The sequence below is a fragment of the Nerophis lumbriciformis genome, linkage group LG25, assembly GCF_033978685.3.
Source record: "Nerophis lumbriciformis linkage group LG25, RoL_Nlum_v2.1, whole genome shotgun sequence".
NCBI lineage: Eukaryota > Metazoa > Chordata > Actinopteri > Syngnathiformes > Syngnathidae > Nerophis > Nerophis lumbriciformis.
Window position 1 is genome coordinate 31,077,704 of NC_084572.2, and position 14,057 is coordinate 31,091,760.

General features: G+C 38.2%; 1 protein-coding gene across 6 annotated transcripts in view; it reads left to right on the forward strand.

Annotated features, from left to right (window-relative positions):
* Window positions 1–12,435, forward strand: part of LOC133621811 (proto-oncogene vav-like) — a 76,504-nt gene extending 64,069 nt beyond the window's left edge. For 4 of the 6 annotated variants that reach the window (XM_061984188.1, XM_061984189.1, XM_061984186.1 and 1 more), the window contains 10 exons: window positions 2,597–2,789; window positions 2,872–2,908; window positions 7,353–7,489; window positions 9,042–9,107; window positions 9,261–9,292; window positions 9,484–9,594; window positions 11,029–11,116; window positions 11,204–11,336; window positions 12,072–12,223; window positions 12,294–12,435. In XM_061984188.1, the coding sequence (XP_061840172.1) occupies window positions 2,597–2,789; window positions 2,872–2,908; window positions 7,353–7,489; window positions 9,042–9,107; window positions 9,261–9,292; window positions 9,484–9,594; window positions 11,029–11,116; window positions 11,204–11,336; window positions 12,072–12,223; window positions 12,294–12,347 (1,003 nt within the window). In that variant the 3' untranslated portion in view covers window positions 12,348–12,435. The remainder of the gene's footprint in view (window positions 1–2,596; window positions 2,790–2,871; window positions 2,909–7,352; window positions 7,490–9,041; window positions 9,108–9,260; window positions 9,293–9,483; window positions 9,595–11,028; window positions 11,117–11,203; window positions 11,337–12,071; window positions 12,224–12,293) is intronic. The other 2 variants (XM_061984190.1, XM_061984191.1) reach the window with 2 other exon arrangements.
* Window positions 12,436–14,057: the final 1,622 nt, after the last annotated feature.

Here is a 14,057-nt window from a genome sequence, read left to right on the forward strand (position 1 = left end):
TGCTCACGTAACACATGTGCATACAGACAAGGTAGACTGCAATCCTTTCACAGAAGCTTTAAACTCATTTAATGTAACAAGGGTTTGAAGTTGAAGATTCGATTGTAGGTTATTCCAAGCCTTCGGTGCTGAAAACCTAAATGCTTTCTTGCCCAGTTCAGTTCTTACTTTGGGGACGAAATAAAATTTAAAAAATAGAGGCACTCAAAAGTAAGGCTTCACTTTTCAAAATGCACGAGCTTGATGCTAATTGGATATGCTATATAGCGCGAGCAATGTTATTTGCCAATTTCAACACCCTCAAATGTGTTAATTAAAACTGCAACTATGTAACAATCAAACAGCTAGTGAGTCATAAGTACAAAACCCAAAACCAGTGAAGTTGGCACGTTGTGTAAATCCTAAATAAAAACAGAATACAATGATTTGCAAATCCTTTTCTACTTATATTCAATTGAATAGACTGTAAAGACAAGATATTATTATTATTATTATTATATTATTATATTCTAATCATTAACTTAGAATTTAATGGCAGCAACACATTGCAAAAAAGTTGGCACAGGAACATTTTTACCACTGTGTTACATGGCCTTTCCTTTTAACAACACTCAGTAAACATTTGGGAACTGAAAAGACACATTTTTGAAGCTTTTCAGGTGGAATTCTTTCCCATTCTTGCTCGATGTACAGCTTAAGTTGTTCAACAGTCCGGGGTCTCAGTTGTGGTATTTTAGGCTTCATATTGTGCCACACATTTTCAATGGGAGACAGGTCTGGACTACAGGCAGGCCTGTCTACTACGAAGCCACGCTGTTGTAACACATGCAGAATGTGTTACAAGAAACAGCTCGTGAGTCATAAGTACAATACTTACAGCGTAAACACTTTGGGGACGGCGTGGCGAGGTTGGGAGAGTGGCCGTGCCAGCAACCTGAGAGTTCCTGTTTCAATCCCCACCTTCTATCAACCTCGTCACGTCCGTTGTGTCTTTGACAAAGACACTTCACCCTTGCTCCTGATGGGTCGTGGTTAGGGCCTTGCATGGTAGCTCCCGCCATCAGTGTGTGAATGTGTGTATGAATGGGTGAATGTGGAAACAGTGTCAAAGCGCTTTGAGTACATTAAAGGTAGAAAAGCGCTGTACAAGTATAAGCCATTTACATTTACATTTAAATTTGTAGGACTCAACAAAAGACAAACATGGCACATTCAACTTAATGGCAAGGCAAGGACAGTTTATTGCTGAAGCACAATTCGTACAGAAGGCAATTTAAAGTGCTTTACAGAAAATGAAAAGGCAAAACTAAAAATAAAAGAATAATAATTCTAATTAAAACATAATAAAATCAGTGTTAAAACTATTATCTTTTTAATTAAAATTAAATAGTGTACTGGTAAATAAAATACTTTCAGTTGTCAAATGCACAATTAAATAAAAGTGTTTTTTGCCTTGAATTGAACGTTAGGGTCTTTCTCACATCTTCAGGAAGACTACTCCAGATTTTAGGAGCATACAGCTGATACGCAGCCTCCCCATGTTTGGTCCTGACTCTGGGCACCAGCAGGAGATCACTCCCTGAGGTTCTCAAAGCTCGAGATGGTTCATATGGCTCTAACATGTCAGAGATGTACTTTGGCACAAGACCATGGAAAGACTTGTATACAAGCACATCTGTTTTAAAGTCTATTCTCTGAGCAACAGGAAGCCTGAGCACTGAACTAATATGGTCTGTTTTCTGGTTCTAGTCAGGACTCGAGCAGCAGCATTCTGGATGTACTGCAGCTGCTTTACAGCTCGTTTAGGGAGCCCAGAGATAAGGCCATTACAGTAGTCTAACCTGCTGGACACAAAGGCATGGACTAGTCTTTCTCAGTCTGGTGTAGACATTATTCCTGTTATTTTGGCAATGTTCTTCAGGTGGTAAAAAGCTGCTGATGTTATTTACCTAATGTGGCTGCGAAAGTTCAAGTCTGAGTCCATTATTACCCCTAGATTTGTAGCCTGATTATAAGACATTGAGGACAAACTAAAATGACTGCATACTTGCAAATGATACTGTGTAAGAAAACAAGATATAACAAATGACAGTACAGTTATTATCAGCTCACTTTAAAAGTTAAAAAAACAACATTTTATTGTTAATAAATGATAAATGGGTTATACTTGTATAGCGCTTTTCTACCTACAAGGTACTCAAAGCGCTTTGACAGTATTTCCACATTCACCCATTCACACACACATTCACACACTGATGGCGGGAGCTGCCATGCAAGGCGCTAACCAGCAGCCATCAGGAGCAAGGGGTGAAGTGTTTTGCCCAAGGACACAACGGACATGACTAGGATGGTAGAAGGTGGGGATAGAACCCCAGTAACCAGCAACCCTCCGATTGCTGGCACGGCCACTCTACCAACTTCGCCACGCCGTCCCTTTGTTAGAATTATTCACTTTTATTACCACAAGAACACAGATGAACGTACCGAAATCTGGCATCGTTGAGTTCAGGTATCGATTCCCATGCCCTAGGATTTGGTACCATATCAGACCATCTCTATTTCCATCTCACTTGAGACTCCTCTCCGTCTCCTCCAGGGGGTCTTTCTTCCAGGGCTACAGCTGCGCTCGCTGCAAAATGGCGGCACACAAAGAATGTTTGGGCAGAGTCCCAGCCTGCGGGCGCAGTTCAGGTGAGTCGCCTTTAATTAGCATCATTACATGTCCACAATTAACGGAATTATGGCCTCTCTGGCTCACAATTTCAGACCACGGAAGTGCTGCAAGGAAGGTGAGCTTCACACGTAATGACTTGTACATTCATTCATCATGTGTGCTGGTTATTATCATTTCTTCTTGTCTCTTCCTTGCAGAACAGGACACAGCGGTACTCTGGGAATGCAGGAATCGGTAATATATTGTGATTGCTTACCAAAAATACTTTTAAAAAGTCATTATTATAGTTACTTGTTACTTTACCAAAAAAGGAATTGAATTACTAACAGAATTACTCTTTAATAAATGTAATTAATTACTTTAAGTTACTTCACAAAACATTTAAAATATCTGACATATGCAGTTGAGAGATGTTGACATCACAGTGTGCGTGTGTGTGCTTTTAAAATGTGGGGCCTGTTGCCTAGTGATCGAGAGTTTCAACGGAGCTGTGTTGAAACACTTAAATAAAAAGTGAATACCGTATTTTCCGGACTATAAGGCGCACTTAAAATCCTTTTTTTTCCTCAAAACTCGACAGTGCGCCTTATAACCCGGTGCGCATAATTCAAGGAATAAGTTTGGTTGAGCTTACCCACCTCAAAGCTATTTTATTTGGTACATGGTGTAATGATAATTGTGACCAGTAGATGGCAGTCAAACATAAGAGATAAGTGTCGCCTGCACTATGATGGGTCTCAAGTAAACAACACCAACATTTTAAATGTTCCATTGAAAATATAGAACATTACACACGGCGCTCAAAAATCTATCAAAATGTTTTAGTACGACTTTAGTAAGCTATGAAGCCGCACCGCTTGATGGATTGTCGGCGCATTAAACATACGACTATTATTATGGTGTGTGTATAAGGTAAGACATATTATCTGGCGTTTTGTTTCGCAATATTATGCAAAAGCAACTTTTCTTACCATCTGGTATCTGCTGATCTGTATTTGGAATCTGCATAAATCCTGAGAAATTGCTCACGTCCGCGCCTTAGTTGATAAGCGTCTTCTTTTTCTCTATTTTCTTGTTATGGGACATTCATCCTCCGCTGTTGTCGTTTCTAATATAAAGTAGTGTAAAGCTCTTACTTATATCTGTGAGTAAACTCGCCATGAAAGCGATAAAGCATACCTTCATAGTGAGTTTACATTATTCACCCAAGAAACTATAGTTATTAGAGTTCCGGTCGGACAGTTTTTCACGGGACACATTTCCGGTGTGGTTGTTTCTGGATGAGAAGATGCTGCTCCGTTATTGATTAAAGTAAAGTCTGAATGTCATCAAAACAGTTAGCTCCATCTTTTGACACTTCTTCCACTCCCGTCCTTGCACACTACACCGCTACAACAAAGATGACGGGGAGAAGACGCTGCCGAAGGTGGGCCACGTAAATAAGACCGCCCACAAAACGGCGCATCCTGAAGCGACTGTCAGAAAGCGGCTTGAAGATGATCTGTAAAACATCATCTATGCAACATTTTGACCAAAGAACCACCATTACATGTTATGTAGACCACAAGGAAGTCTTTTACATTTATAAAAAAATAGTAATAATATGGCTCCTTTAATGCACTCTATAATCTGTTTGAAAAAAAGATCAAAAATAGACCATTCATCGGCAGTGCACCTTATAATCCGGTGCGCCCTATGGTCCATAAAATATGTTATATTAGATGTGATTAGCATAGGGATGTCATTTGATTATGATCTTCCTGGATGCAGTGACATCATTGCGTCTCTGTGTGATGTCCCCCCCTACCATGTCAAAATCTCCCCAAGTTTGTCCCATTGGTTTGTGCTGCAACATTTTTTAGTCTTAATATTACAGTTTTTAGGTTGTTAATGTGTTATTATTCATAACCAGCCCTCCAACTTGTCAAAATCTCCCCAAACTTGTTCCACACGTTTGTGCTATGTTTGTACTGCAAACATATCTAACTATTATAGTTTTTTATGTTATTAACTTTTATAGTTTTTAAGTTATAAATGATAAATGGGTTATACTTGTATAGCGCTTTTCTACCTTCAAGGTACTCAAAGCGCTTTGACAGTATTTCCACATTCGCCATACTTGCCAACCCTCCCGAATTTTCCGGGAGACTCACGAAATTCAGCGCCTCTCCCGAAAACCTCCCGATTTTCAGCCGGAGCTGGAAGCTACGCCCCCTCCAGCTCCATGAGGACCTGAGTGAGGACAGCCTTTTTTCATGACGGGAGGACAACAGGGTGACAAGAACTAAATCATCCAGACTAGAGATAAATTGTATTATTATGTTTATCTTACCTAAAAATAAATATATTAATTTTAAAAAAAAAAACTAAATACATTTTTACTATATTTTGCTAAAAACATCAAAATTAATTGTATTTTTATTTGTATTTTTTCGTGACTCCTTATTACATCCAGCCATAGAATTATACATTAAAATAAACATATAATTGATTTTAAATTATCATAATAATTCATTTAAAATGACCATATTTAATAATTAAAATAATTGCTTGTTTATCAACAACTTAAGCATTTTATTCATTACATTTTGAAACTATCAGAAGCCAAGTTATGTTATATTCCTTAATATTTATTTATGCAAGTTTGAAGTATCAATTATCTAAACACAGTTTTGCTTGCATATTTTCAGGATGTAGATATCTATATATATATATATATATATATATATATATATATATATATGTATGTATGTATGTATGTATGAAATACTTGACTTGGTGAATTCTAGCTGTCAATATACTCCTCCCCTCTTAACCACGCCCCCAACCATGCCCCACCCCACCCCCGACCACGCCCCCACCCCCCACCTCCCGAAATCGGAGGTCTCAAGGTTGGCAAGTATGACATTCACCCATTCACACACACTGATGGCGGGAGCTGCCATGCAAGGCGCTAACCAGCAGCCATCAGGAGCAAGGGTGAAGTGTCTTGCCCAAGGACACAACGGACGTGACTAGGATGGTAGAAGGTGGGGATTGAACCCCAGTAACCAGCAACCCTCCGATTGCTGGCACGGCCACTCTACCAACTTCGCCACGCCGTCCCATAACCCAAGTTATTAATTATTAATTATTCATAACCCCTCCCCAAACTTGTCCCATTTATTTGTGCAATGTGTGTGCTGCAATATTTTTATTTTAAATGTTTATGTTGTTAACTCTTATAGTTATTATGTTTAACGTTTTATTATTCATAACTAACCCAGCCCACTTTTTTCAAAATCTCCCCAAACGTGTCCCATTCGTTTGTGCTGCAAACATTTTTTTGTCTATCATGGTTTTTATGTTGTTAACGATTATAGTTATGTTACTAACGTGTTATTAGTCATAACCAGCCCTCCCGCCCCCCACCATGTCAAAATCTCCCCAAACTTGTTCCACTCCTGTGTGCTATGTTTGTGCTGCAAACTTTTTTAGTCTAACTCTTATAGTTTTCAGGTTGTTAATGTGTTATTATTCATAACGAGCCCTCCAACTTGTCACAATCTGTTATGTCTGTATGTTTGTACTGCAAACATTTTTTGTCTAACTATTATAGTTTTTTATGTTTTTAACTTTTATAGTTTTTATGTTGTTAACTATTAAAGTTATTATGTTATTAACGTTTTATTATTCATAACTAACCCGGCCCACCTTGTCAAAATCTCCCCAAACGTGTCCCATTCGTTTGTGCTGCAAAACATTTTTTGTCTTTTATAGTTTTTATGTTGTTAACTATTATAGTTATGTTACTAACATGTTGTACAACAACATGTTTTTGTAGAGCAAACAAATGGGACACGTTTATGGAGATTTTGACTGGGAGGGGGCCTGAATGACATCACTTGTCAGAAAATGTATTTTACAATAACTTAAAAAAAACGTAACGGCACCAACATATTTGCAATGATAAAAGGGGGCAACTTCACACAAGTCACATTTGTCTCTTTAGATTGATAGGTTGATGCTTTAAATTAGTGAAAATATAGCAGCACAATGAAGTTAGTGTAAAAGTACATTAATAAAGACATACAGTGAACCATGTGAAATCTACAATAAAGCTTCACTAAAAATCAATGCAGGATAATGTTGGCCACTTATGCCATACAATGGACGGTCCCATTGACAGGCTAAAGTAAAATTAGCATCACAATGATTTTAAACTTGTACAAATGTTTAACAATTTGAACAGAACAAAGTTGACATAAATTAAAAGAATAGTCACCAGGCTCTATGGAAACTGATAATGATGCTAACGTTGTACTAGGAGGCCAGTCTGCTGCTCTGCAGTAGTGTGTGCTGACTCGCTGCGGAAGCTCCAACCTCAAACTCTTAATTTTGAAACAGATAACCTCTTGGATGTTTTGTGGAACATGATTGCCAGAAAAAGGCAGCACTTGTATCACTTGGAAGGCCAAGTGTTACTTCCTGCAACACCAAATCTTAAAAAGAAAAAAGAAAAAATCAAATTTTTTTTTATGTATACAGTTTATTTTCATAAAAAAATACTGCAATCAAATTAAATATTATTTATTTCTTATTTAGTTATTGATATCAGTGTGTATGTAATGTTGCTATTACAATAGATATTTTGTCAATGTCATGAAACCTTTATTCAAAATGGCCCCTCTTCACTCAGGGTTTCCGAAGATGGAGGCTTGTCAAGAGTACTTCGGCTTGCCGCCGCCCCCTGTGGCCTTCGGCCGACCGCTTACCTTCTCAAAAGGGGATGTCGTGGAGTTGACGCGGGCCGAGATCGATCTGTCGTGGTGGGAGGTAAGGTGTTGAGAACGTGACGAGCCTCCTTTCCTGTGGTGATGAGGAGGGATTTTTATTTCATAAAAGATTTATTTTTATATTCAGTGTGGGCTAATAGTATTGAGAAGAGATTCATTCTGCATTACATATTTTTAGAATTTATATACATATATAAGCTTTTTTTAAATGTATATATGTATGTACTGTATATATATGTAAATTCTAAAAATTTAATAAAATAAAAATGTTAAAAAATAAATATATACACATATATACTAAAAATCTATATTTAGAATATCTATATATATATATATATATATATATATATATAATATATTTAAAAAATGTTAAGTATATATATATATATATAAATAGAAAATATATATAAAAATAGAATATATACATATAAATAATAAATAAATGATAAATGGGTTGTACTTGTATAGCGCTTTTCTACCTTCAAGGTACTCAAAGCGCTTTGACACTACTTCCACATTTACCCATTCACACACACATTCACACACTGATGGAGGGAGCTGCCATGCAAGGCGCTAACCAGCACCCATCAGGAGCAAGGGTGAAGTGTCTTGCTCAGGACACAACGGACATGACGAGGTTGGTACTAGGTGGGGATTGAACCAGTGACCCTCGGGTTGCGCACGGCCACTCTTCCACTGCGCCACGCCGTCCCTTTATAAATAGAATATACATATAAATACGTTCTAAAAATAGAATATATATGTGTGTGTGTGTGTATGTATATATATATATATACACACATAGAAAAGCGAAATCTGATATTTTTTTATTTTGTTTTGTTCCAATGCAAAAAAAACATGTGAATACCAAAGCATTTGTAGTTTCAACAATTTTCTGGGAGAAGTGGTGCATTATGTGACAGAAATGCAGGGGTGCCAATATTTTTGGCCATGACTGTATATATGTGTGTGTGTGTGTGTGTATATATATATATATATATATATATTCTAGAAATACTTTTTAAATGTTCTGATAGAGATAGAATCAATTATCAATACTGTGAGCCCACCGTGAATATAAAAGGAAATATTTTATGAAATAAAATGTGAAATTATTTACTGTATACAATTTTTCCTTGTATAATTATATTCTATTTTGTTTTGTTAACAGTTTTTTTCAGATCGCTAATTCCAAGGAAATTCAAATATATAATCATTTATTTACTTCTGGGCCACATGGGGGCACTTAAAAACTAAATTAAACGCCCCCAAAAAACAGCACAAATTGGAGAAATTTGGAAACAAGTAAATAGAAAACGCTCAAGTGTTTTTTTTAGCATTTTTACGACAACAAAAAATATCAAAGTGCCCCCCTTGCCAGCGTCGCCTGTGTTTGGCACAACTCCTTTACTGAGAGGTTTTCCTTTTCCAATATGTTTATTATCATGATGTGCCATTAGTCATATGACGGGCTAAATCTAAATATTTTTACAACTTTGTGTCAAAACAAGCAATCTGATCAGGAAGTGAAATGATGAAGTTGTGTCCACTATTTCCTGCTGTGCTGCTCCAACTTCCTGTGCGTCCCTCAGGGAAGGAACTTGGCTGGCGGTCAGACTGGATGGTTCCCCTGCAACAAAGTTCAACCGTTCGTGAGTGTGAGTTTATTCTGCCTGGCAACAGGCGAGTTGTCCGAATGGGTGTAACGTCTGCAGCTAATAGCGCACGTTTAGTTGTAGACCCCTTTAGTGTTGAAGGTTTCATCTTGTTTTGTGTGCGTCAGAAGCTAACCTTGTTGTCCTTTTTCTCAGAGGCCCACTCCCGACCTTTCTGCCTTCAGCTGGTGAGTCCCACAGGAAGTGTTCCTTTTACAACCACTTCACACCACTTGTTTACACGTGTTAACCTTTATATCACAGCAGTCGCAAGGTTTGAGCAAACATTTGAAAAGACTCTAACGCCCCCTGGTGGCTGAATGGAGAATGACACCACGGCGCAGTTAACGAAACACTAAAAGTCATCACTGTTCTCCAGGTTTGCAGGGAACATGGACAGATCGGCCGCAAAGAACCTGCTCATGTCCCGCTCAGACGGAACCTACCTGGTCCGACAGAAGGATGGAGGAGAGTTTGCAATCAGCATCAAGTAAGATTCAACCATTGAGTGAAAGTACTGCCAAAACTCATCAAACACACAGAAATGTTTTTACACACGCTCAATAATATGCAAGTAAAAAAAAAATTTTTCTTTAGTTAAAAAAAACGATTCACAAGGAAAAAAAATATTTACTGCAAGTAAAAAAAAAAGGACTTTCCAAAAAAAACTAGGGGTGTCAAAAAAGAAAAAAGATTTTCGAATGAATCGCGATTCTTACTCTTAACGATTCTTAATCAAAACAGACTATCCTTAAACCTCAGTAAAACTAAAATAATGCTATTCGGTAACAGTAGAAGGGAAGGTCAAACACAAATACAAATGGACGGAATAGAAATTGAAAGAGTAAATGAAACCAAATTTGTAGGTATAATGATTGATGACAAAAATTAACTGGAAATTTCATATTAGACTTAGACTTCCTTTTATTGTCATTCAAATTTGAACTTTACAGTACAGATAAGAACAACATTTTGTTGCATTAGCTTGTTGTAGTGCTGGATAAAAAAGCAATAAGGTGCAGATATAAATAAATAGATTACTGTACAGATAAATGTATTGCACTTTTGCATATGCATCCACGTTTATGGATGTATGTTATATTGTCTTTATATTCCAGCGAGTTAATCCGTTGGTGGGGGGAACTGAGGGGATTATTATGATGCGTTCAAGAGTCTTATGGCCTGAGGGAAGAAGCTGTTACAGGAACCTGGAGGTTCTGCTACGGAGGCTGCGGAACTTCTTTCTAGAGTCCAGCAGTGAAAAGAGTCCTTGGTGGGGGTGGGAGGAATCTCTGCAGATTTTCCGAGCCCTGGTCAGGCAGCGGCTTTTTGCGATTTCCTGGATAGGAGGAAGAAGAGTCCTTATGATATTTTCCGCCGTCCTCACCACTCTGCAGAGACTCCCAGTCTGAGGCACTGCAGGCTCCAGTCCAGACAGAGATGCAGTTGGTTAGTAGGCTCTCTAAAACTATACAACATAAAGTAGCAAGAAACACATCAATATTGAATAAAACTAAACATGCATTGGACCAAAAATCCCTTCATATTCTCTACTGCTCGCTCGTGTTATCATATCTGAGGTATTGTGCAGAAATATAGGGAAATAACTACAAAAGTACACTTCATTCATTAACCGTGTTACAAAAAAGATCAGTTAGAATTATACATAATGTTGGATATAGAGAATATTCCAACCCTTTATTTATTGAATCAAAAATTCTGAAATTCCACGACATTGTGCATAATCTTAGCTGTTTGCAAATTCACTAAGTAAACTATAACCTGCTACCCAAGAATTTACAACAATTCTTCTCAACAAAAGAGGAGAAATATAACCTTAGAGAATTTTTTTTTTACTAAATGCAAATAATTATTTCGATTTTGACAGGAAAATAACGCAATAATGACATTTCCACTGTGTCAGGTTCAACATGGACATCAAACACATTAAAATCACCTCCTGCGATGGCCTTTTCCGCATCAACGACAAGAAAGCCTTCAAGAGTTTAGTGGTCGGTCCCCCAATCTAACATCAACATTCTGTACGTGTCATTTAATCACGTTTTCATCCCCGCTCTTGCTTCATCCCTTTTCTTTAGGACATGATAGAGTTCTACCAGCAGAACTCTCTGAAGGAGTGCGTAAAAGACGTGGACACGGCGCTACACACGCCTCACAAGCAGGCCGAACAGAGAAGCTCGCCCCATCGCACGCCCAACAACACGCTAAAAGGTCAGTGGTTTCATTTTTACTTTTCTTTGAGACAAGACAGGGCAAACTTTTTCTACTGAGGGCCACAGACTGACACCTTCAAAACCTGTACAATATAAAGATTTTTTTCAAGGAACAAAAAAATGCAATGTCGGTAGAAATAGAGAATGACATGAACATCTTTGTCCAGTAGGGGGCAGTGTGTGTCCATAGTTTTCAACATTAATATTACAGTGCTGCAGTTGTCTTCCTGCATCTCTGATCAAGTGATAACTTCAGTAACCTCCACCAAGGCTCAAAAAGTTCACATCTCCGGCATGTGTCTGTTATTGTCGGTACGATTCACACCTTTTTTACTAAGAAAATTAAACAAAAAAGTAATTGATTAATCCTACATAAGATGAGTTTCAATGCGGATTGTTGATTTATTTTTTTATCATGTTGTGATTGAGTGTTTTTGTGCTGATTTTAAGATATTGACTTTTTTCAGCACAAACAACAGGATTTTAATCATAGGAGGGCACATGTATTCATGAATGACAGATCTGGAAACCTTTCATCAAGAGCTTTAATATTAGATGTGACTCAATGTAGTTTGTGTGCACATTTTGTTGACTAATTATCTCAAGGAGCACATCTTCAGCCGCCGCCAAAAAACTATAGTCAGCTGAGCGGCCTAGCAACTGTATTTTGAAGATATGTTTGAACTGACCTTAAACCCCATACTTCGGGCGATGTAAATGATCCCCCCGACAGATGGCATCATGCGCAGCTTCAGCGTGGCCAAGGCCAGGTACGACTTCTCCGCCCGCGACCGCTCGGAACTGTCGCTGCGTGAAGGCGACACCATCAAGATCCTGTCCAAGAAAGGCCACAGTGGATGGTGGAAAGGAGAGGTGTACGGCAGGGTGAGTATTAACACACTAACACGACCAAATGAAAACACTTCCAGAGACTCACAATGGTCCCCGTCGCCAGGTGGGCTTCTTCCCTGCCAACTACGTGGAGGAGGACTACTCTGAATACAGCTGACCAAGTGAACCCTTGTCAAATCCGGAATCAACAGGGTCAGCTCATGCATATCATCTCATGTGAATAAACATGTTTTTTAACCATCAAAGTATTATCTACTTATGGGCAAGGGTTATGACTAGAGCTGTCAAAAATACATTAACGAATGTGATTAATCGCATTAATCATGTTTAGTTGCAGTTATTCAGGCAATTTACATTTTACATTAATTTATTATAAGCTCCTTTACCTTAACATGGGGATGGTTACCAGGAAGCGGCGTGGGTTTTATGTGACGCATGTGATCAGGTCAATGCTTACAAAATGTTGCTTAAAAAAAACAAACTGACAGGACTTCCGATAATACTTTGACCAGGTTTTGAGCAAATACAGTACAGGCCAAAAGCTTGGACACACCTTCTCCTCATTCAATGCATTTTCCTTATTTTCATGACTATTTACATTGTAGATTGTCACTGAAGGCATCAAAACTATGAATGAACACATGTGGCGTTAGGTACTCAACAAAAAAAAAGGTGAAATAACCGAAAACATGTTTTATATTCTAGTTTCGTCAAAATAGCCACCCTTTGCTCTGATTACGGCTTTGAACACTCTTGGCGTTCTCTCGATGAGCTTCAAGCACACCTGTGAAGTGAAAACCATTTCAGGCGACTACCTCTTGACGCTCATTAAAAGAATGCCAAGAGTGTACAAAGCCTTTGATGCCTTCAGTGACAATCTACATTGTAAATAGTCATAAAGAAAACGCATTGAATGAGAAGGTGTGGCCAAACTTTTGGCCTGTACTGTAAATGATAATACACTCAAGTAAAACATTTGAAAAAATGTTTGTGTATGACATTCTGACGAGGAAATTGCATTTGTGTCAAAATATTGGGGTATATTTAAGTCATACTTGCCAACCCTCCCGGATTTTCCGGGAGACTCCCGAAATTCAGCGCCTCTCCCGAAAACCTCCCGGGACAAATTTTCTCCCGAAAATCTCCCCCTCCAGCTCCATGCGGACCTGAGTCCGCTTTCCCACAATATAAACGGTGTGCCTGCCCAATCACGTTATAACTGTAGAATGATCGAGGGCGAGTTCTTGGTTTCTTATGTGGGTTTATTGTTTGGCAGTTTCATTAACGTCCTCCCAGCGCGGTAACAACACACAACAACAGCAGTCACGTTTTGGTCTGCCGTAAACAGCAATGTTGTGACACTCTTAAACAGGACAATACTGCCATCTAGTGCATTTGATGAAAGCACTTTTGTGCGTGCCACACAGCAATGCATCATCAGAGAGGGTGTTCAGCATGGTTCGAAAAATAGTGACAGAGAATATAACAAGGATGGACAATTCAACCCTTAACTCAACGAGTAGATGAGTCTTATGTGTGTATATGTGTAAATAAATGAACACTGAAATTCAAGTATTTATTTTATTTATATATATATATATATATATATAGTATATGAAATACTTGACTTGGTGAATTCTAACTGTAAATATACTCATCCCCTCTTAACCACACCCCCGCCTCCTGAAATTGGAGGTCTCAAGGTTGGCAAGTATGATTTAAGTTATGTAAGCAAGTTATTTATTGTGATTAATCACAATTATTCTAATATTAATTATTTGACAGCACTAGTAATAACAGCTCTTACACGTTTTAAATAGGGCAAAGAAACACATTTGGTAAAGCGGTGAGAATGACTGACACTGCA